At 45.8% G+C, this 21,671-nt stretch overlaps 1 protein-coding gene and 1 pseudogene across 3 annotated transcripts in view; one reads left to right on the top strand and one right to left on the bottom strand.

The window, feature by feature from the left end:
- The window catches only part of Appl2 (adaptor protein, phosphotyrosine interacting with PH domain and leucine zipper 2), a 46,881-nt gene extending 34,675 nt beyond the window's left edge, over positions 1-12,206 (bottom strand). Inside the window, exons 1-2 of one of the 3 annotated variants that reach the window (XM_015986565.3) lie at positions 11,838-12,206; positions 4,206-4,304 (exon numbers count right to left, since the gene is read on the bottom strand). In XM_015986565.3, coding sequence (XP_015842051.1) covers positions 4,206-4,304; positions 11,838-11,891 — 153 coding nt within the window. In that variant the 5' untranslated portion in view covers positions 11,892-12,206. Of the gene's footprint in view, positions 1-1,709; positions 1,902-4,205; positions 4,305-11,837 lie in introns of those variants that run through there. The other 2 variants (XM_015986566.3, XM_076554467.1) reach the window with 2 other exon arrangements.
- On the top strand, positions 11,890-21,123 carry LOC121823820 (heterogeneous nuclear ribonucleoprotein K-like; annotated as a pseudogene).
- Positions 21,124-21,671: the final 548 nt, after the last annotated feature.

Here is a 21,671-nt window from a genome sequence, read left to right as displayed (position 1 = left end):
TGTCTTCTGTTAGAGGAGAGCAGGTGGGCACTGAGAACCATCAGTTTTTCTAACCCGCCAGCGACAGGCAGCCTTCCTGACCACAGCCAGAGCCGTCACTCATCTGGTCCCATCTGTATGACAGCTGAGAGGAGGATATGAATAGCCCTCTCCTAAGCCTGAGTCAGTCCAATGTTTAAAAAAGCAAAACAAAACAAAAACAACTCTAAACCTACTTAAGAAGGAAGCAATTATCAGACACATGGACTTAAAGCAAGCACCATATCAAATGTACTGAATGCAAAATCTGTGCCAACGTAACTGCACACACATCTTTACGTTCTTGTTTAGACACCTCAGGCATTTGAACTTACTTGTCCTGTATTCTGAAAAGCAGCAGAGAGCCCTATACAACCAGCTTTTGCTCCGTTAGTAATGAAGGGTGCTGGCCTTTCTCGGCAGTGAACAGCCATGACGGGGGCTCACTCAACTCCTAGTATGGGCAATGGCTCTCCAGCCAGCTAAGAGACAAAATGGGGCCACGCAGACCCTTGCCTTGAGATGTCAACTCCCTTGCTAACTTACAGGCTCATTCCGGAGGTTAAGCCACATGAAATCTAAACATCCCCTCAAACCAGCCATAGTAAGGGGGTCTGCTCCCAGATCTCTCTCTACTTTTCTCTTTTAAACATTTAATTGTCATGTCATTGTTCTTTGTGTGAATATAGCAACAGTAGTTAAACATTACTATGCATTGCATGTACATACATGTGATTTTATTTACAGAGTCTGTAACTGAATTAGATAATTTGTATACTAACCTTCAAAGAAGGCATTCTCTTCTACTGGGCATAAAAGAAATGATTTAATAAAAAACAACAACAAGAACTACCTAATCATGTAATCATCAAACTAATATATTAAGACCTGAATAAAAGCCTCTACAAATTCTCTTCTACAGGACTGTACCTTTGATATTTTATCAAATGCCTTTGTTTTTGCCAGCTAGAAGCCATATCTAATTATAGGACAGAAAGCTAAGGTATAAACATGTACATTTATCGAGGTCTAACACATAACATATATTCTATGATGTAATTAGTGTTAATAAAGATAAAGAGGACATTGCATATAAATCCAATATATCACAGCCATTTCTTTATGTTAGATCCTAGTCTTTCTTTGATTCCTGAAGTCATACTGAATGTCAACATTAACTTCAGAGTCCTTTTGTGTTTCCAAAGATCCCTGGCCTTTCTCCAAGTTAGTCTGTGTGTACATAATGGATGGAAAGTGTTTCTACCCAGAGAGCACCTCTTGTCCCAACTCCCAGTCAAAACTTACAGCTTTCTACTCTGAGACATCAACCTTAATTTCACTTTCTCTATTTTTTCCCTGCTCTTCCTCCTTCTAAACTAAGTACAAAGGATGCTCACTAGAGAAGAATCTGAAGTGTACAAAGCAGGCTGATTAAAAATACCTGTGTCTCACCAGCCACATGAAATTACTTTTAAAACATAATAGTGAAAAACTGTATCTTGCTTAAAAAAAAAAAAAAAACCTTAATATAATTCAATATATTTAAGTGTAAAACATTTAAGGAATAACATGAAATAAAACCAAGAAAACCAGAGGCAGGCAAATAGCCAAAATGAAAACAGAAAAGTATTACTAGCTTAAAATACACACTATCAAAGCAAGCAAAACACATCTCAGCCCTTTCAATAAACCTGAAAAGCCATGGCCCGCCTGTGCCAATCTGGATGCTGCTGGTGGCCAGCTGTCCCTGGGGCGTTTCCACAGCTCTGCAGCAGAAGCCAGAAGAGAGGGGGTGCTGGCCAGTGGACAGCCCACATGATGGTCACGTGCTCTGAGTTAAGAGCAGGCTCCAGCCTCTCAGTATGCAAGACCTACTTAATTCTGGCACAATGTAGTTTTCTGGCTCAGAAGAAAAAAATGCGTTAAGGAAGTGTTTCGACTCTTCAGCAAATGGTTGTGACAGACGTGGAAGGCACAGCAGGGATGCCTGTGAGTGGAAGACACAGAGCCATAGAAGTCATGTGCCTGAACACATTAAACAGGAGCAGGGTCATCTAATGGCAGTATTCAAGGTTACTGAATAGCCAGCAAGAAGGTCAGAGATAAGACGGTCAAATTTTTCCCTATTGTATAAAATTTGGACTACTCAGAGAAAAATACAAAAGCATTCAATATAAGTTATCAAGTAAAAACTTAGAAAAGTCCTCATGTTCCCAAGTTCTGAAAGGCTCATCAAAGCAAACGGGACTATCACAAACAAGTACACAGCCTCCTGAACATTAAACTAGTTTTACCGTCTGAGACTAGGGCTCAGTAGCAGAACACTTGCCTAGCATGCCTCGAGGCCCAGGTTCAATTCTTAGCACCACAACAAACACTTCATTTATTTATTTATTTTTTAGGCAGGGTCTCACTGTGTAGCCCTGGCTGGCCTCAAACTCAGAGGCCCACGTAAAGGTGTGTACCAGCAAACACACTTCTTATCACTAAGTTCTTCTTGCCTGACACTAGTTCCTAAGTCTCCGTCTCTAGCCCTGAACTCTGGCCCCGAACTTTCAACAAGGCTTTTCTCGGTATGTGGGCTTTCTCCACCATGTTCTCTTACATCACCATGATGGACTTCTTCACCACAGGCCCAAAGCCACAAGACCAAGTGATAGTGTACTGAAACTGCAAGATTGAGTCAAATAACCCAGGTCACCTTGTATGTTGATTTTCTTGGGTGTTTTGTCATGGTAACAGAAAGCCAACTTACACCCCAGCACAGCTCTTGAGAGAGGTGAGCCTCCTCCCAGGCCTTCAGACATTCCATAGTAACTGTCTATCTCCTGACCCAATGTAAGCTCTCTAAAGGCAAAGACTAGGGCTTTTTCTCATGGTGCATTTTGACTACTAACTATATACAATCATATTTTTAAATTATACTTTATTATTTTCTTTTGTGAACATATGTATACTTATGTGTGGATATGCATGCCACAGCACATGTGTGGCGGTCAGAGAACAACCTGTAGGAGGTGTTCCCTCCTACACTGTCAGTTCTGGGGCTGGAACTCAGGCTGCCATGCTTGGTGCAGGTACCTCGGCCCTCTGAGCCATCTTGCTGGCCCTGCTCTGCCAGATGATTACAAGCTACACACTGCTGTCTGTGGGATTTATATCATTCGTATCATGGATGAGCAAAAGGAATGTGAGCACATTCAGACTTATGGATCAAAGTAAACTTTCTACTCATATTCCAATGGGTAACAATTCTTTATGTGACATACAGTCACATCTTCCTTAGAAAGTGACATATGTGTCAGTTCTTGTTTGTAAAGAGATTTGCTTTTGCTACTCAGCAGTTTATTTTGCATGGGTTTGCAAGTCAAGATATTTGTTCCTCAAAACAAAGAGGCACCCCACCTCCAGAGGAGAGCCCTTGAAAAGCTATTTCTACCCTCCCACACCGACATCCAAGACTGCCCACTCATTCACAATGGGGAGAGCAGACTCCAATGTTTCCCTTTGGGGTTGGATTCAAAAGAAAACCAAAAGCAATTCTGTGGGTCCTCTCCTGGTGCCAGTCACAGGAAGATCCCAGCTCTGTCTCAAACATGGGAAACAAGAACATCCTTGGTTTTCTGAGGTGAAGAAAAGTAAGAAAAACAATTCTGATATGTGTATGTTCATGTTTGGAGGTACATATATACATGCATGTGAATTTCCTGTATCCTCTCTTGGGAGCCATCCACCTTCCTGAGACAGTCTCTCCCTTGGGGCTCACATAAGCCAGCCAATGTGCTCTAGGGATCTGCCTGTCTGTATCTCCTGCTTGGGAAGACACTCACACAATACCGTGCCCAGTTTTGTTATGTGGGTTCTGGGGTTCCAACTCAGGTCCTCACTAAGCATATTCTCAGCCTCTGACTGGTTTTATTTCAAAAATTTTTTTGTTTGTTTGTTTGTTTGTTTTTTTGTTTTTTGTTTTTCGAGACAGGGTTTCTCTGCGTAGCTTTGTGCCTTTCCTGGAACTCGCTTTGGAGACCAGGCTGGCCTCGAACTCACAGAGATCCGCCTGGCTCTGCCTCCCAAGTGCTGGGATTAAAGGCGTGTGCCACCACCACCCAGCTTATTTCAAAATTTTAAGTGAGATTTTCTTCAGACTCAAACTTTTCATCCTCCAAGAGAAGGGGCGAGAGGCATACCTGTGCTCCATAGACTCTCTGCATGGCCTGTAGCAGCTGGTTGGTGTAGTCTGTGAGGGTGCCAGCATCTTCTTCAAATACACTCAGCAAAGAGCGAGTCTGCAGGCAGAGACAAAAGGGTCAGTCAGTCTTTACACTCAGCACAGGAACTATCTGGACCCGGAAGGGCAAGTGTCCGTCTGGTGAACTCTGATTTCATCCTTTCCACCCCAGTGCAGGAACAGGCAGATAACACCTGTTCGGGACCAGAGAGGAAAGCCCATTTCTACAGGCTAGGCTTGTAGCCCAGTGTAGAATAGGTAGCTGCTAGCACCTGAGGCCCTGTACCACGGGAGAAACCATTCAGGACCATTATCCATGCTGACCTCAGTGCCTACCTATGCATCGGTCTGCTCATCAGCGTCAGAAAGGGCAGCCTCTCCCTCCAGTCCACGCAGGGAACACCAGACCCACAGCACTGTGCACCAGGTATGGTCACCCAGCACACTCAGCCTCCAGCTTGTGTGTCTGCAGACAGGGTGCCCTGGAGACTGTCATTGTTTCTTCTTAAGATACCACACAGTCAAAATCTGTGGTGGGGGGGAGGTTAGGATGGGGGAGGTGGGAGACCTTTTAAACTCACAGCCAGGAATCTCCAATGTCCTGGCCCAGTGGTAGAAGCTCTTGGCATAAAATTCAAATGGCAACCATTCTGCTGGCCCCTTCCCTCAGGAAGAACTCAGTTCTCAGGGCAGCTGACCAACGGCAGAAACTAGAGGATAGTTCTTGCCAGTTTCATACAGTGCTCGGCACACCCTGAGCACTACTTGGTAGTGTGTGAACAAGGGTCAAGGCATCACATAACAGAGATCTATTCACATATGTGAATTTGCAACCATGGTAAAAATGAGACAAAAAGGGCACAGGAAGCCATTAATATGGTCATTCACATAGTGCCTTGCAAACCATTAATGCTCAATGTTTTCTTGCAAATGAATTTCAATTCCTTCTTCTTAAAACCCATCTAAGACAAAATAAGGTCTATGTGGCCACTAAGTTCTGCCACAGCTGGGCCCCCCTGCTGCTAGGCCACCACCTAGTGAGACCAGAGCTCTCTAGGTGAAGACATCCCCAGGGACTTCACTTCTCCCCACTAGGCCTACCCTTGACTTTGCTCCACAAACTGGGAGGTTCACAGCAGTGTGCTGATACTCTTTGCCCTGGGTCTTCCGGGCCAGAAGTAGGGGCTTGAATACTCAGCTAACGAAAGAACCGCAAGCAATGAACCATGAAATGGAAGACGGCTTTGTACACAGTTCTCTGTAGGGCAGATGCTCACACAGCACGGACCTCTCATGCCACAAGAGTTCCTCAACTTCCTAAAATTCAAACCCAGAGCAGGAAATGTGCTGATCCCAGAGTGTAAACAAAGACTACATCAAATGACATACTGCTAAATAGAATGTGCACACAAGCATGATGTTTGATTATTAAAATGGTAGTCTGCATTTAACATTCATGGCATTTGCCTCCCTGATCTCAGCCAGTGTGAATGGAAACACCATCCAGAGGGCTGAGAGTTAGGGAGCTGTGATGTGAGGGGTGATATTTATTATGGAGACAATTCTCTCTGGTGCTCATAGCTGGTACTCAGTTCTTTAAAAGGTGGTTTCATCATAACACTCCAGCAATGTGCTTATCTAAGAGTGCATCCAACAGTACAGTCGCCTGTGTGTTCCTGGTACCCAATGCTGTAGGGTCCCACCAGTCTATAAAGATCCAAATACCTTTCTTACTATAAATGGCAAGCCTGGGAACACAAGAAGTGATACGACTGGACTGCAGACATTTTAATTCTTAGAAATGTTACTTGTTCATTTAACTGAATCCTAATTCCTTCTCTCAATACTCTAAGGAATAAAATAAAGATGAGAGATGGTTAAAAAGAGAAGGCTTACACAACCATCTTCCACAGAGACAGCAGGAAGAACTCTGGTGGAACTCCTCCTATCAGATACTGATAGGCACGGAACACTTGATACTTTATCTAACGCAACAGCTTCATAATCAGATACCGGGGTTACATTAAGCTCACTTACAGGGATGAAGCTGGGGCTCAGGGCAGTTATGGAGTGTGCTCTACCTCGGATCTGGCCTCCTCTCTGCTGCTTATAAGCTACAGTCCACACTGAGGGAAGCCAGGGCAGGCGCTCCAGCAGAAACCATGGAGGAACATTTACTGCTCATGTTACGTAAGCTTCCTTATTCAGCCCAGGGTGCCCAGCCCCACCAATGTGCTGGACCCACCTACAACAATGAATAGTCAAGACAGGTCACCCAAGACCAACCCGATGAAGACAATTAGCTGACTCTAGCTATGTCACACTGACAATTAAAGAGGTAAGTAGGATGACCTCCAGAGCTGGGAAGTGGACAGGCTGAGATAGAAATTGGTCCATTGCAAGGACCATGCTGTCAGCAGCATCAAGTCTCTCACATTGGGTGTGCTCTGTGGGGCCAGCCCAAGACACTGGCCACAGGAGCTGGGCTCTCTTTGACCATCCCTCTTCCTTTCTTGTTTTGTTTTTCCAGACAGGGTTTCTCTGTGTAGCCCTGGCTGTCTTGGAACTCACTCTGTAGACCAGGCTGGCCTTGACCTCAGAGACCTGTCTGCCTCTGCCTCTGGAGTGCTGGGATTAAAGGCATGTGCCACCATGGCCCTGCTAGATCATCCCTCTTTCTATCGATCACCTACAGTTAACTGTCAGACAAGTGCATAATGGTATCTTGCCTTGTTTTAATCATCTGGGCACTGGATTTAACTAGATAGTGATCATGCCTAGTAAAGAACGCCCAGCTACTGAAGGACTGCTTTGCTACACCCAGTCATCAGCATCCACTGTGCTCAGTGTGTGGGTGGAGAGCGGAATGCCCTGACATACAGAATGGACAGAGGCAGAAAAAGCATGCCAGATGCTCAGAGTCTCGCAAAAAGGCCCGACACTGGTGTGTACAGAATGAAGTCACACTGGTTTGTACTGAGTGCAGACACACTGGTGTGTACTGAGTGAAGTCACACTGGTGTGTACTGAGTGAAGTCATACTGGTGTGTACTGAGTGCAGACACACTGGTGTGTACTGAGTGAAGTCACACTGGTGTGTACTGAGTGCAGACACACTGGTGTGTACAGAGTGAAGTCACACTGGTGTGTACTGAGTGTAGACACACTGGTGTGTATTGAGTGAAGTCACACTGGTGTGTACTGAGGGAAGTCACACTGGTGTGTACTGACTGCAGACACACTGGTGTGTACTGACTGCAGACACACTGGTGTGTACTGACTGCAGACACACTGGTGTGTACTGAGTGAAGTCACACTGGTGTATACTGAGTGTAGACACACTGGTGTGTACTGAGTGAAATCACACTGGTGTGTACTGAGTGCAGACAGTAACATCAATCCGTTAGGGAATCACTGCGGTACCCAGGCACAGGCACACTTGACATATGCTACTCACGCTTCAGAACAGCTCAACTCAGGAGCTACTTTCATTCTCATTTCATGCACATGCACACAAAAGCTCAGTGGCGGAATCAAAGCTCCAGGTAACCGGCAGGTTCAGGGTTTGATTCCATCCTTTCCTACTAGCCTATATATAGGGAATATCTCCTGCCAGACAAACAAGACCAAGCACTCTGTGGGCCTGGCCTCAGCTCCATGGCATTCCTTTACCTCAGAGTAAACATCCGGGTGTTACCCAATCAAACAGCCCTGACATTCTCAATAGCACACAATTGTGTAAGTGTCCAATTTCAATGGCACTCATACTTTATTTCTTTAAAGTGCAAGTTAAACAAAGATTTTATCCCTCTAATTTGGTGTAGGGAGAGAAACATCTATCAAGTCTACTGAACAGAAAAATGTGTTATACACAGAGCTATGGGACAAACTCCCTCCACAATGAAGCCATACAAAACCAGGCCTGTTTGGAGGCATCTCACTGAGATAAAGAAAGGCCTGATTGCTGGGGAGGACTGTTCCCAGCTAGGACACTGCATGATCTCAGAACCACGTCTTTCTTCTCTGTTTCCGTTATGCCAACTGCCAAAGAAACAAAGCACAACACACACCTCCAAAGAGTGAAGCAGTACTTCGTCCCCACCTTCCTGGGAAATCGTACTGCACATAGGATGAGAGAGTGTGCCTCTGAAGAAGGATGCAGGATGCACTGCTGGGGCTCAGGGCTGTGTCTCTGTCCCTATCTATTACAGCAGGACTCCACTGTCCTAGAACAGACCATGAGCCAGTCAAGGACAGGTATGCCTATCTAGTTGACGGTCATGTTTCCAGCAGCTAACAGGGCTCAGCCAGCAGGGCAGAGGCTCACAAACAGTGACAGAGACACATCTCTCCACCCTCTAAATACATATGAGAGATCAGCAGAAAGAATAAATACACTAAGACTAGTTTTGCAATACAATGTGCAACCCTGCTGCACACTGAAGAAGAAATGAATAGTTGTGTCTAAAGCCAGTCAACTTCTATTTAGCACTTCTTGGGACAATCAAGTCCAAATACAAAAGCTTTTGTGTTCATTTAGTAAGTCCTGTGTAACCAGGTTACTCAAGCAACCCTCCTAACTCTCCCTCCTCCAACAAGAAGAAACAAACAGCTCATGGGTTCTCAGTGTCTTTTGTTCTCCTTGTGAATCAGTATTTGGGCCCCTAGGAAATCCAGGTGCTAGGTAACAGGCTAACTTAAACAGCACCCCAAGGCTGGGGAAGTAGCTCAGCACGGGGCACTTGCCTGCTCGCACTGTAAGGCCTGGCTTCACTCCCTACACCACAAAAGCAAAGCCCTTGATCCCTGCCGCCTGCACTTCTTTAGGGTACACAGTCAATTTCTCTGCCCCTTCTCCACCTTACTAAATGACCTGTCTCAACAGACTGTTGGACAGACCGAGTGTATGAATGAAAAGCATTTAGAACATGCCTGGCACATACCACGTACAGTCCAGATCAGGCATGTTCAACCCATAAGACAAGAGAGATATGAACGCAACTCAATGCAAAATCACAAGCGTTCTTACAACATTCAGATTTCTGTAATTTTTTTTTTTTTTTTGTAACTTGAGTACATGGTTCTCCAGTATAAATTTTGGAGATGATAATGTAGCCCAGAGAAGCCAAAAGGATGGACCATCCTGAACTCTAGGTATTTGCTTCTTGTTTAATTCTTTCACATAAAATAAAAGAAATGGTTTCAGTTCCACCCAGTTTCATGCCTCTGGGTCTCCTGAGAGTAAAGCTGCAATCCTGTACATGCTACAGAGAAAACAGAGACAGCCAAGCTCTAAGAACTGTGAAAGACTCCTAGAGCTAGCTTCTATCCCACACAACAGCCACACTGAGAACCCTGACGGGAGAGAACCAGTCTCAACAGCAATGACAAATTTCCTACACGTGGCTTGAAGCATAAAGGCACTTGTTACCAAGTCTAACGACCTGCAATCAATCCTTGGAACCCACACTACGGAAGGAGAGAACTGACTTCCACAAACTGTACTCTGACCTCCGCATATGCATGGTGACATCCACACACATCTATATCAAGGATCAGGAAATGTCACAGAGGGGGGTGGAGAGAATGGGGTGAAGTGTTATGAAATGCTTCTTCTACAACTTGGCCCTTCCTCTCATGAACTCATAGCAATGTGGTCATCTACACGAGATAATGCCAGCCAACATTCCAGCATTGAAGGGAGGCACCCAGAGGCCCCACCCTCAGCTGAGAAGCTTCTGGCTGTTGATGGCTTCTGGGAGGTAGAGTCAGTTTTTTGGGGGGTGTGGCTGCTGGGAGGTCACCCTGGTTCCATGGCCCCACACTCATGCATATGAGGAAAGCATTAATTAGATTTTGTGTGCTAGTGAGCGGGGAGGGGGGCAGGAAAGGACAGAAAAACGGGTAAGGAAACATACTGGGGGGTCTGGAGAAAGGGGGTATGATAAAGACACACCATGCAATATATTAAATTATTAGGAAATAAAAAATATTTAAAAATATTCCTTACAATAAAGATAACAAAACAAAGGACAGAAGTAAATAAAGGCGTTGTAACTTTTCAGGGAAGCCAACTACCTAATAAACCTTTACTAAAGAAATAAATGTTTAAAAAAATTAAAAAGAATGCCAGATAGGAATGATAATGCCTCTAAACATCAGGGGTTTTTTTCCCCCACACGCAGCTCAAAGTTGTAAATCACATGGATAGGATATAATTTTAAACTTTCCACCACCTCCAAGACCATCCACTCCATCCCCCTAGTTTTCTGCAGAATTTCTGCAGTTGAGAAAACTGAGCTAACTACTAGAGCCAGAACTGCAACCCAGGTCTCCAGACTCACTGTCGGTGTTTTACACTTCTCCAGAAGCTGAGCACACTCACTCAGGTGAGACCCTAAAACTCTACCCCGTGCGATTTCTATGAGGAGAGCCTGGCTCAGCTGTCATGACTGGCTAGGAAGGCAGTCTATCTTTGACCTTCAGTGTCCCCAGACACAAAGTGAACGGAAATCCCTGTTCATAACCATGACGATTAACACAGACTTCCATCCACTTAAGTTCAGATCCCAGCAGCAGGTGAGGATGGCTGATAGGCCTTCCACCAAGGGCTGTGGTCCACACCAAACACGGACACCCACAGCTGTACAAAGAGGCCTTCAAAAAGTTAGCACAATAGATGCCAATCTATTAAAAAAAATTAAATCAATAAAAAAAAAAATAGGCTGGGCATGACAGCCCAGGCTGTAATCCCAGCACTCAGGATAGAAGTTCAAGGCTAGCCTGGTCACACAGCATGTTTCAGGCCAGCTATGGATGGCTACTTAGTAGGACTTTGGATCAAAAACCAAATAATGGGAATTGTAACAACTAGTCTATACGATGACAATCACAAGTAAACGAGCACAGGACACAGGTACACACAGCCCCCTTTGACTTATTCTACAAGGGAGCGGTGCAGAAATGTAGGTAAATCCGTCAAAGTTCCATCTGGGAGGCACAATTCACTTGGGGGGTGGGGGTGGGGGGAACCCAAAAGGAGAGGAGAAACTGAGAGAACAGCCTAATCCTTTCTAACTTTTCAGAGACACTAAGGGATAAAGGGACTTACTTAAATAAGCTAAGGATGCTATACCAGAAAAACTATGAGAGGGTAGGAGGTTAAGAGAACAGCAGATCCCTGGAGAAGGTAGTACTGAATTCTGAAGCAACGTCCCTGCACTCGTGTGCTCTGTCTGCCTGCCAGTTTTCACTCTCCAGCTCAAACCACTTGATTCACATCTCCACGATGCTAATGAAGCCCCCGCCCCCAGCTCCACCCCATGGCACAAATGGGACAAATGCTGTCATTTTCTCTTCACCAGTGGAAAAAGTGCCAAAGGGAGTCCTGGGTCGGCTGGGCGATGGATCCAGGTTTTCTCCGCTTCTCATCCCGGCCCCTGCACTCATTCGTTCTCACGGAATCGGTAGTACCAGCACTGGCTTGGTGCACAGTGCTGACGTCGTCTTCTGCACGAAACCGCTTAAAAACTTACTTGTCCTAACCTCCCTGTGAGGCGGACAGCGGTTACCCCGACCTCCCCGGCGGTACCTGGGGGCTGTCCTGCAGCGCCTCTTCCAGCAGGAGCTTGTCCACGGCTGGCATGGCGCGGCGGCGAGGGAGCACGGGACGCGAGGCTGGGGATGCTCGGCTGCGCGCCGGGGATGCTCGGCGGCTCTCTGGGGATGCTGGGCGCTCCGGGGACGCTCGGCGGCGCTCCGGGGACGCTCGGCGGCGCTCCGGGGACTCTCGGCGGCTCCGGGGATGCTGGGCGCTCCGGGGACGCTCGGCGGCGCTCCGGGGATGCTCGGCAGTTCTCCAAGGACGCCCGGCGCTCTGGGACTGGCAGCTTCGCTCCCAGCCCGCGCCTGCCCAGTGGCCGCGGCCCGCCCCTCAGCCCGGCCCCCTGCCGGCAGGATCAACAGGAAGTGTGGCGAGCGCAAGCGACGCCGGAAACGTAGCAGGAGGGACCCGGGACAACGGAAGTGTGGCGACCAAGCTTTCGCCTGACCCAGCGCTTCGGGCCCTCCGGGCTAAGGCGCTGGGAAGGTCCGGCTCGAGGCCGCCCTCCCCTGTACCCGTGGCGGAACTCGGGGTGGGAAGATAAGCTTTTATCTGCTTGCGGTTGCGCAGAGTGTTTCTTCTGTGTGGGAGGAGATAAGAGTGAACACAGATTTTGCGCCTGTTTTCTGGCCTCCTTTTTTTTTTTTTTTTTTTTTTTTTTTCCCCCTGAGACAGGCTCTTCTGCATCCCAGGCTGTCTTCTAACTCACTGTGTAGCTGAGGATGATCCTGAATTTCAGATCCTCCTGCCTCCCCCGCTCCCCAGAGTGATGAGAGATAACAGGCATGAAACACCAAACCTGATTTATGTGCAGTGCTAGGGGTCGAACCCAGAGCTTCATTCATGTTAGGCAAGCCCTCTACCAAAGTAGCCACATTCCCAGCCTTGGTGTTTTTTTACTTTATTTTTTAATTTGGGGGGGGGGGGAGGTGGAAGTTGGGTAGAGCTGGATACCCAGCGGTTATTGCAGAAGACGGGAGTTCGATTCTCAGCCCCAGACAAGCGTCTCTCAAGTGGCTGTAACTCCAGCTCTCTTTGGTCTCCTTAGGCACAGCTCTCACGTGCACATATTTCCTGCAGAAGGGTGTGCGTGCACACACAAACACACAATTTAAAACAAAAAAGTTATTATATTTAGTGTGTGTGGCTTAGAAGACAATTTGTGGGAGAGTTTTCTCCTTCCAACCATATTGGTTCTGGAAATTAAACTCAGATGTCAGGCTTGAAGGTAAGTGCTATTAACCACTGAGCCATCTCGCCAAACTCTGGCCTCTTTTTTCAATACCAGGACAGCCCTACACTTCTCACTAGATAATACACTTATCTTACTAGATAAATCTCAACCACCTAAACAGCTCAGAGCACAGACATTATGTGTGTGTGTGTGTGTGTGTGTGTGTGTGTGTGTGTGTGTGTGCTTGCGCACATATCATTTATGATATTTAGATCACTGCTGTCTGATTTGGGCCATATAATTAGGTTTCATCCTCTTGGTTCATTATGGTTTGTCTTTTTGGAGGATTTCATAATGAAATTTTCAGAATTGGAAGGGATATATAATTTAGTTCTGTGATGTCATTTAAAAGAACACCAGCGATGAAATGATTTAGTTAGGACCATATAATGCAGGCTGGAGGAAGAAGAAAGAGAACATGGAGAAGATGGGGAATTTGACATATATTAAAGACAAGCGTTTCAGCTGATTGACACATAAAGTCAATAGTATTTGTCCAGTGAGATGTCACCAAAATCAACAAAGGGTATAATACTGCACAAACTCCACATCTTGTGGTGCCCACCTGAACAGTTAGTATTGACTGAGATCGGTAGGATCAGGGGTCACCAGTCAGGGGCTATTTAGATTAGGTTAGCCCTGGCTACCTGTGAGAATCTTAAATTACTTGAGGTAGGAAAGTGTACCCTAAAAGTGCATGGCACCATTCCCTGGGCCTGAGTCTTGGACTACATAAAAGAGAAGTGAGCACCAGCATTCCCTTACTTCTGCTTCCTGCCTGAAGGTCCGGTGCAGCCAGCCCCGGCTGAAGGTGCATGCCGCAGGCTCCCACCTAAAGGTGCGGTGCAGCAGGTTCCTGCGGGTTCCTGACTCCAGAAATTCCCTGCCCTGAAAACTGAGCCAAAATAAACCTGTTCTCCCTTAAGTTGCCCTTGCCAGGTTATTCTAGAACCACAATAGTTAGGGTGACTGAGATACCACCAGATTCAGCAGGCAAATCTGTGTTTGCAAACACCGCTGAAAACACACTCCAGTGTCATTATTCCATTAGTTCTGGCCTGAGCTATTTATGCCTTCTGTGTAGAGTCGTCACCCCAACCCCACCCCCACTCCCACACACCCCTCCCCCGCCACCATATTCCTTATTTTCTTCTGATGAGATCATGCCCACACCGTGTTCCTTTTCCCTCCAAATACTGTTCAATTAAATTTTCCTCATACAATCTTCCAAACTGTCCTGACCAAAACTAGCCTTCTTCAAGGTCAGAGACTCAATTCTCCTCTTTCCCTGACTGTAAAGAATAACACAGGATATGATTATCCCAGAGGAAAGAGCATATACCCTTTCATTAGGAAATAAACATTAAAGGAGACAGTGCTTCACAAAACCCTTCAAAGGACTCAGAAATCTAATGGGGGGGAGGAAACCATACTTTTTATATATCATCTTCTAATTAGATTACCTTTGTTTGAACAGCAATATTCAAAACTGTTTAAATCACATTCTTACACAATTTTAGTCCTTTTCTGCATTTTCTTGCTACATTATGGGCTAAATGGTCTTAGTGGGATTTCTTGGCACTAAATGCCATTTATGACACTCTTTCTGAGGGAAAATGTGTCTCTGATTCAAAACAACTAGTTACAAAACAAATTGTAGTTTAAATTCACTTCATTAATTATTCATACAATCATTCTTTCACATAAAATTCTCTACTGAGCATTAAATACTCTCCCTTGCTTTGCTGTCTTGAATATGTAAGAGGAATTTTATGTAAACATAGAAAGTGTCAAGTCCTTCATTAAAGTGTAATGTGCTCATGGGACACTGTGGTCCCGTGGCACAGTTGTGAGGTGGGTTTCAGTCATCTTCAGCTGCACCTGGTGTCCCTGAACAGGTCAAGGACCGCAACTGCAGAGAGAAGTGTGGCCCGGTGAGCAAGCGCCAACTGTCTGGAACTGTCTTCTTTCTTTGCTGAAGGTCAGAATGGAGTGGGCACAGGGAGACACAAAAAGGTTCCCAGGAGATCAGAGAGCAACTGGTGCTTGGAAGGTGTGAGAGAATATTAGAAACTAGGAAAGCACCAGTTAGGAAGATGCCTCCCCTCCATAGCGGGGCAGGGGTGGGGGCAGTTCATTGAGACTCTTTCCTGTGTGCTTCTCAGGCTTCTCTTCTGGCAAGTTCAAGTCTGGCCTGCAAATCCACCCCTCCCCCTCACTCCCTCCTCCCTTGTGAAGAGCATCCCCCAAGCAAAATCAATCTTCCCATCCGTCCTCGGTATGCTTCCACAACACTTGGCTGGATAATTCTACAGTACCCTCTCTGCTCCATTCCCCACTTTACAGTTAGAGTGAGCAAAAACTTCATCTCATTTCCTTCTAGAAATGCAGTGCTTCAGACATCACCTAACACCTGAGCAGCTGCTGGATAATTGAGTATTGAAAATCCGATGCTTGTCACCATAACTTCCACATGGTTAGCACCCCAGTCTTCTGGTGTTCCCATCAGTCTCTTCCCCTTGGTACCTACCACACTGCTGCTCTTTCCCTTTTCCTCTGTCCTGACTCTCTAGAAGCTGAAGGCCTAAGAGGAAGCACACGGGGTCCTCCGCCTGATAGAGCTTATGTTTGAAAAGGGAAAATGATAGTAAATATGAACTGATATGCCGGTGATAACACCTAGTGAAGGAATAGAGGAGCATGGGAAGTGGAGTGAACAGCAAGGGTTTATAAGGTGGCCAGCACCGGGGCAGAGGATTAAATAAAGCAAGTGAACAAACCAAGCTTGATGGAAAGAGCATATGCAAAGGCCCTGGAGCATGCTTAGCAGCACTAGGAAAGGCCAGTGCCTGGAGTAGAGGGGGAGGGAAGGGAGGTGGGAGACCTAAGCACTAGGTCACAGAGCACCTGAGTCCAGGCAGTGAGGAATTTGGATGTAGTCTGTGTGTGTGCTAGGGAAAGTATGAAAGCTGAGTGACAAGGGTTGATTTACATTATTTTTTTTTAAACAAACCATTAGCAAATATATTTATAATTCCTATTTTAAGGTATGTGGGGGTTCTAAAGAAGCTATGGAAATCATCGAAGTAAGAGGTGAGGCCCAGGTCAAGGTCTGGGGCAGTGGAGGGGCTAGGGAGGGGTCACTGAAATCTGTGTAGACCTGATGATGCTACCAGATCAGAAGAGTGTGAGCAACAGAAGCTGGCCCAAGTGCCATGGGTGACCATGGTAACAATGACTGGGAAGAGCAGGTTGGTGGTGACATCGCTGTTCTGTGTGGGCCAGTGTACCTGAGAAGCCTTTTAGATGACCAGTGTGGGGATGTTGTCTGGATGCTTCAATATAGTCCTCTGTAGTTTGGCAGAGAAACTGGGAGTTTATCATCATGTAGATGGTGTTTAAAACATGAAGGTAGATGACATTTCTTAGTGGTTAAATGCAGACGGACAAGAAAAGGGAGAGGCTGGAGGATTGAACTCCAAGCAAAAGCCAGACCTGCTGAGGTAGGAGGAACATCGAGAAATGCCCCCTTCTAGAGGCTGTAGAATTGGGAAACAGAAAGTCAACCTCCCTCCTAAAGGGATCCGAAAAGAATTGATCCACTGTGTCAAGAGTAGCTAGGCAGTCAGCCGGAAGAGGCTGCCGAGTGGTCTGAAAACTTGCCAATAGGAGGGTCAGCAGTAAACCTGGGAAGAACACTTCTACTTGAAAGCAGGATGGTTTCAGTCAAGAACAAGGAGGGAAGATGGATGGTTCCAGAGATTTCCCAGCAAAAGGGAATGGTGGAAGGGATGCGACTGCATACATAAAAAGCCAAGAGGAAGGCGGTCTTGTTGCCTTGAGCAGGGAGATGTTGGAGATTGGGCAAGCTGATCTCTGTGAGCCTCACGCCGCTGCTCTGTGTGACATGGCAGTGACAGTCCAGCCACAGGCTGGTCCCACGGGCCCTCTCTAGTGTCCTGTGTTAATTGGGACTTCTTTGGCTACAAATGGCTAACTCCAATTAACTTAAAGTGGAAAGGCAGGAGAGGGGCTGCATTTCTCAGGCTGTTTGCTTGCTGACATAGTGTGGGGGGAACTGGAGACGCTGGAGGAGAAAGTGGCAATTTGGAGGCCAAAGTAGACAAAAAGGACTGATCACAACAGGGGGATGGCCTTGGACAGAGTGTGCCAAGGGATACATGTGACAGTCATTTGGTAGATTAAATAAGAATGAAACCCTTTTCTGGTAGTTTTTATTTTCCCAGTAAGATGCGAATCAAGGCCATGAGCTCAAAGCAGTGCTGGTAAAATGTGTGTGGGGAGTTAGGGGAGTGGAGAGGGTGGGAAGTGGTCATTTTGGGACAAGGGCATGTGAGGTATAAGGCTGGAGAGATGGCTCAGTGGTTAAGAACTACAAACCTTGAGTACAATTGTCTTAGCAGCACTATTCATGACAGCCAGTAGATAAACAAGAAGTGATGTCATGACATGCCTAAACAACAAAACACTATTGACAGTAACAGGAACAGTATTCACTTCCTACACTGTGCATGAACCTTGACAACATGCCAAATGAAAGAAGCAAGACACAAAAGGCCATATAGTAGATGAAGCCAACTATTAGATGAAATGCCTGGGGTGGGCTAATACTCAGAAACAGAAAATAGAAGTGGCACAGGTTGGCCAAGGCAGGAGGATGGCAAGTTCAAGATCTGCCTGAGCTATAGAATGAGTTCAAGGCCAGCCTAGCTGACCGAGACCCTGTCAAAAAGAACAGAAAGAGGTTGGAGATTTAGCTCAGTAGAAGGGGGTTTGCCAACACAGATAAGATCCCAGGTTCAATCTCTCTCTAGAGAGAGAAAGCAAGAGGTGGAGAGAGAGAGAATGCTTCATGCTAGCAGCTGGAGGGAAGAGGGACTGAGGAGTAATTGGGAACAAGTATGGGAATGCTTTGGGGGGCATAGTAAAATTATCTGGGATTAAACATTAGTGATGGAGGTATAGCTTTGGGAAGCCACTAGAAACCCATAGGTGCATGCTTTAAAATGCTGAATTTTCATTATCTGATATCAAATTATACAACAGAGCCACAGTAACAGCCTGGCACTGGCAGGACAATTGTCACGTGGAATGGAAAAGTGGGCCCAGAAGTTAACCTAGCCACCAAAATTTTAGCATGATATACACTGGAAAAAAGGACAGCCTTTTCAATAATTGGTGCTGGGAAGATGAGACACGTGAATGCAGAAAAATGAACCTAGGTACATACCCCTCACCCTGCAAAAAACCTAACTCAGAACAGATCCAAGACCTTAACGTGAGACCCAAAAACACTTGACAATATGGACAGAGGCAAGAACATTCTGGAAAGGACTCTCAAAGCTCAAGAAATAATCTCAGGAGTTGACAAATGGGATAAATTATAAAACTTCTGTATGGCAAAGGAAACAATCACTAATGTGAGGAGGTAGGGCACAGAATAGGAGCAAATCTTCGCCAACTACATATCAAATAACTAGAATATTCAAAAGTTAAGCACCAAAAGTGACCAAATTAATCTGATAAGTCAATGGACTGATAGACAGTTCTCAAAAGAAGAAACACAGACAGCAAATAAGTGGGTGTCTTAATCAGTGTTCTCTTGCTGTGAAGAGACACCATGACCACAACAGCTCTTATAAAAGAAAGTACTGAACTGGTTTAGTCCATTATCATCAGGGTAGGGAGCATGGTGGCACACAGGCAGACACGGTGCTGGAAAAGTAGCTGAGAGTTCTACATCTGGATCTGCAGGCAGCAGAAAAAGATAGACTCTGGGCTTGGAATGGACTTTTTAAAGCCTCAAAGCTGACCACCAGTGACATACTTCCTCCAATAATAGCACACTTCCTAATCCTCTCAAATAATGCCACTCTCTGGTGAACAAGATTCAAATCTATAGCCTGTGGAGGCCATTCTCTTTCAAACCACCATAGTGTGCAACATCCTTAGTCATCAAAGAAATGCAAATTAAAAATGCTTTGAGAATCTCTCTCACCCTAGTCAGAATGACTACCATTAAGACAAAAGAAAGGAAGGAAGGAAGGAAAGGAGGAAGGAAGGAAGAGAGAAAGAAGGAGACAATTAACAATGGTAAGGACATGGAAGATGGAGCTGTTATTCACTGCTGGAGTTGAATAAACCTGTGCAGCTGTTGTGGAACTCAATGCTCAGGTTCCTTAAGGCACAGACAATAGACTAGCACATGACCCAGCCTCCGCCATTCCTGAATACACCCATGACTGTAAGTCAGTATTACTATAGAGGCACTTGCACAACTGTGTTTATTGCTGTACTCTTCACAGCAGACAGGAAACGAAACCAGCCTCAGTGTCCATAAACAGATGAATGGATAAAGAAAACATGGTGTGTACAGACAATGGAGTCTTACTCAGCCATACAGAGAAATGAAGGCATGGTGTATAGGAAAGTAGATGGAGATGGATAGCACTGTGCTAAGCAAAATAAACTAGAGTCAGAACGACAAATGCTGTGTGTTTTCTCTCATATGCTGAACCTAGGTTTATATTTATGTGTGCATGCATGGACTATGAGAGGGAAGGAACAGATCTTAATGGGAGTGGGGAGGTAGAAGATAATGGAATACATGTGATATGAAAGCTGAAATTCTTTGTGGGGATGAAGGAGACCAGCAAGGAGTAGGAGGAAGCAGGAAGGATGGGGAAGGGCAGTGAGGGAGACAGATGAATCAGAACAAAGTTTAATGACACATGTCCAAAAATGCCACAATGAGGCCCATTACTTCCGATGCAAACTTAAAATATTAAAGAATTAAATAGCCAATTACACCTCGATAAAATCATAATAAACTAATGTGAAAGAATCAAGTGTTCTATTATTGGAAAGAAAAGGAGAGAATAACAACATGGGAACTGTTCTGCTGTGTCAGACAGTTTCTCTTTAGAGTGTTACCTGAGTTAGGACAACACCTTTGTCCTGTCCACTGTACTCATAGTGACATCTTGTGTGTGTCACACTTGTTTCTGTTCCATACATTTGTATGTCCACTCAGTTCCAGGAAATGGAAACTAGTAACTAGAGGAAACATTCCCCAACATGGAAACCAGTGCCCTGCAGAGGATCCAGAAGAGGAAGAAGCATTTACAAGAACCCGAAACAGAGGTGGATGGAATAGCACCGTGTGATGGGAATGGAGGCAGGAGTTAAGGCTCTCTGTACAGTCTGCAGAGTCAGCCTTTCACGACAACAGCTGTGGCTGAACAGCAAATGGGGCATCTGGTGCTGATGCTGCAACAGGTGGAGAAATTCCCAGGGAAACATCTCTAGTAAGGACGGTCAGGAGGTCAACCATCACCTGCCCACTGGAATCTGATGCCAATATTATTAAGGCAGTGACTTTGACCATGGGCTGGGACTGCTGATTCATCAGGCTGACAGGAGGAGTCACCAGCATCCAAGATGCTAAAATCAAAGCACTTTGAAAGGACACTCAGAGAATAATCAAGTTGCTCCCAGAATGCTGTACTCATGCCACTGACCATTTTTAGTACCGGAGGAATGCCTGATAGGGTTGTAGAGAGTGTACAGACTATCTTTGATCTTAAGTCTGAGTCTCTCATCAAAGACCTCATAATCCCAACCTTTCCAATGAGCCCTGTGATTATGTGGTAGTTTTGCAATGATATTTGATGGTTGCTGGGACATCCTGCAGGGTTTTCCATGTAGAGAGGGAGGGAGTGGTTTTGATAGAATGCCTCCTGGCCAGGTGGGCATCCCATGCCTCCCCCTGGAAGAGGATATGATAATAGGGCCCTCACGGATGATGTCCTCCCCTTCCTTCTCTTCCTGGTCAAGGAGGTCATGGGTAGAAGAGCTGAGAATCTTGCTCTCCTAGTTTGTCACCCCCTACAGGAGGAGACCTGGAAGCCTGTGACAGAAGAGGAAGGCCTGCAGACTGCTGTGATGGCATAGCTGATTTCTATGCTGATGAAACTTGGGACTGCAATAGACACATGGAGCCCGCCGTGGTCTGAATGAAAATGGCTCCCATAGGCCCATAGGGAGTGGCACTCTTAGGAGGTGTGGCCTTGTTAAAGGAAATGTGTCACTAGGGGTGGACTTTGAGGTTGGATGTCAAGCCAGACCCAGAGGTTCACACTCTCTCTTCCTGCTGCCTGCCAATCTGGATGTAGAACTCTCAACTACCTCTTCAGCACCATGTCTGCCTGCACACCACCGCGCTTCCCACCATGGCAATAATGGACTAAACCTCTGAACTGTAAGCCAGCCCCAGTGAAGTGCTTTCCTTTATAAGAGTTACCATGGCCATGGTGTCTTTTCACAGAAATAGAACTTTGACTAAGACAGAGCCTATTAGAATGGGGTGGCTTATGAACCACAGGGAAGCGCCACACAGTATTATTCCTATGCAAGGAGTCATGGCTCATATGGTGATCTTGGTGGACTTGCTATGAGTACACAAATAACTACTCCCAAATATTTGGCTGGATTTAAAATTGTCAAAGTGTAGTTAGCAGATTAGACAAATCCATTATGAGTCAGGAGCTTCAATAGAAATGGATGAA

The sequence above is a fragment of the Peromyscus maniculatus genome, chromosome 18, assembly GCF_049852395.1.
Source record: "Peromyscus maniculatus bairdii isolate BWxNUB_F1_BW_parent chromosome 18, HU_Pman_BW_mat_3.1, whole genome shotgun sequence".
Taxonomy (NCBI): domain Eukaryota; kingdom Metazoa; phylum Chordata; class Mammalia; order Rodentia; family Cricetidae; genus Peromyscus; species Peromyscus maniculatus.
The sequence above is the reverse complement of the archived record's forward strand: the minus strand, read 5'-3'. Positions and strand labels throughout refer to the sequence as shown.